The 2,437-nt window shown below is 37.1% G+C and overlaps 1 protein-coding gene across 1 annotated transcript in view; it reads right to left on the bottom strand.

Annotated features, from left to right (window-relative positions):
- Nucleotides 1–1,562: 1,562 nt before the first annotated feature.
- Nucleotides 1,563–2,437, bottom strand: part of LOC107090297 (GATA zinc finger domain-containing protein 14-like) — a 5,138-nt gene continuing 4,263 nt past the window's right edge. The window contains exon 3 of the mRNA XM_015383604.1: nucleotides 1,563–2,389. Within this exon, the coding sequence (XP_015239090.1) occupies nucleotides 1,884–2,389 (506 nt within the window). The 3' untranslated portion in view covers nucleotides 1,563–1,883. The remainder of the gene's footprint in view (nucleotides 2,390–2,437) is intronic.

Raw genomic sequence — 2,437 nt, 5'->3', positions numbered from 1 at the left:
TGTCCCCTCTTTCTTTCATCCTTTCTCCTTTTTTTCAGTTTTTCCTTTCCTGTTCTACTTACATTGCAGTGTCCATATAATCTGTAAAACTCCCTGCATAATTATAATGAAGCAATGTATATGCATAAATCAAGTGGAACACTATGGTACTGCTCCACTTGTGAAAGTAAAATCTGTTGGGTGCTTTTTGGCATAAAGACAATTATTCTTATTGCCACATTGCCAGACAGGACACTCTTTAAAAAAAAGAAAAAAATAACTTTACCAGCCTGAATTGGGATCTCCTTGGCAACAGAAAACCAAAAAACTGTCCAAAAGACTTCTCAATATAGCCTGCTAAATGTGTATAACTGTTGATTCAATAATTGAACCAGATAACCAGAGAACCAGTCAAACAAAATATCAGGTGATGTATAAGTTCTGGAATTTCAAAGACTTGAATATAAAAGTAAGAACATCATAATAAAAACAAAAAGCGGGTAGAAAACATTGTTTCCTAACGTGGAAAGCCACACTGACAATATGTAGCTCTAAGGTTTAGTTCTACAAATTATTAATCTGAGACTGCTCTCAACATATCTGTTTGGGGAAAGAAGGAGAACCATTTAAACTAATTTTGTGAAAGAAAACCTAATGCCCGCATACCAAAATTGATTTTAGCCAATCTCAGAAATAGCAGCAGGTGACATAAGAAACTACACAGAGGGAAAATAGAGTGTCAGCTAGCATGCAGATCCATGCTTGCAGTTAGAACCTCCAAACACCAGGCATCCTTTAGACATTGGTTTTTAGGCTAGATCTCATCGATCCATCATAGTTTTGATTTAGTTCAGAAATAGTTGTTGAAATGTGGTTGTGTTTGGTCGGTCTGATTTTGACCTAATTTATTGATGTTAAAAAACCCTGTTTTCAATGATTTGAAAATTACAGCTTTTACTTTTCACTTTTCAACCAAATGTAGATGTTGTTTGGGCTTCAGTCATGTCATCTATTCTATGTAGTTTCAACCAGTTTTTCCTCAGTGAGAAGTAGACACTTTTCCACACAACAGTAAAGGTTAAGCCATGTCACAATAGACTGGAGAAGCAAGCATTCAACCTTTTTAAAGACAACTGTGGTTAGTGCAACAGAAAATTAAAATAAAATTGCAATGGAAATTTTTGTTGAAAAACATTGCAATTTAGATTGGTTGGTGATACCCTAAAAACTAGAGCATGTCTTGGATATAACCCTTCCCCCTTCATTGACCAACAGAGATGTGCACTAAGGTAAACAGAGAATACCTGTGTGTAATTATTGACTTTGAAGCTTTTGCTTTAACATCCAGTAAAGTCTGGTATGATCTGTTTAAAATACTGAAGGTAATTGGAAAGGGAAGACAGTAAAAAACAAATCAAGAACAATACTCAAAATTCAATGAAATTGTACTGTAGGTCCTCTTTATTTGATTAAGATTTTAAACTTTACGTCATTAATGTGGAATCTCGTTTTCTTTACAATGCTTAAGCAATAAATATTTAGAAAATAAAAAGGCAGTATAAAAGCCAAGATCCTTGTCAGAAGAAAATACATTTGTGTTCCGTGTTAATTAAATTGTGTACTCCTAAAAGTAATATATAAGTTTTTCTGGTTCATAAATATTTATTATAATAAAAAATAAACCTCATACACAAAACACAAAGAAATAGAAAGATTTTATAAATAATATTATAATATTATTTCACTAACTTATATTTACATGTAGATATTTACCAAGATATACCCAAATAAATAGATTAAGTTATCCATCAAAATAATTTTGGTACCTTCTCTTAATCAATTAGAAGATAAAAATAAACAGTCCAAGGAGCAGGTGGAGTAGGCCCAATCTGACTTCAGATGCGCTACTGTTTGATGTGGTCGTAGGTTGGGCGGTAGTTGTGGTGGTTGGAGCAGCAGTTGTGGTAGTTGGAGCAGCAGTTGTGATGGTTGGAGCCATGGTTGCTGTGGTAGGAGCAGCAGTTGTGGTAGTTGGAGTAGCAGTTGTAGTGGTTGGAGCCATGGTTGTTGTGGTAAGAGCAGCAGTTGTGGTGGTTGGAGCAGCAGTTGTTGTAGTTGGAGCAGCAGTTGTGGTAGTTGGAGCAGCAGTTGTGGTGGTTGGAGCAGCAGTTGTTGTAGTAGGAGCAGCAGTTGTGGTGGTTGGAGCAGCAGTTGTTGTAGTTGGAGCAGCAGTTGTGGTGGTTGGAGCCGCAGTTGTGGTGGTTGGAGCAGCAGTTGTTGTAGTAGGAGCAGCAGTTGTGGTGGTTGGAGCAGCAGTTGTTGTAGTTGGAGCAGCAGTTGTGGTAATTGGAGCAGCAGTTGTGGTGGTTGGAGCAGCAGTTGTTGTAGTAGGAGCAGCAGTTGTTGTAGTAGGAGCAGCAGTTGTGGTGGTTGGAGCAGCAGTTGTTGTAGTTGGAGC

This window comes from Cyprinodon variegatus, unplaced genomic scaffold (genome assembly GCF_000732505.1).
Source record: "Cyprinodon variegatus isolate N-32 unplaced genomic scaffold, C_variegatus-1.0 Scaffold288, whole genome shotgun sequence".
Classification (NCBI taxonomy): domain Eukaryota; kingdom Metazoa; phylum Chordata; class Actinopteri; order Cyprinodontiformes; family Cyprinodontidae; genus Cyprinodon; species Cyprinodon variegatus.
Note: the sequence above shows the minus strand (reverse complement) of the source record. Positions and strands in the feature narration are given on the sequence as shown.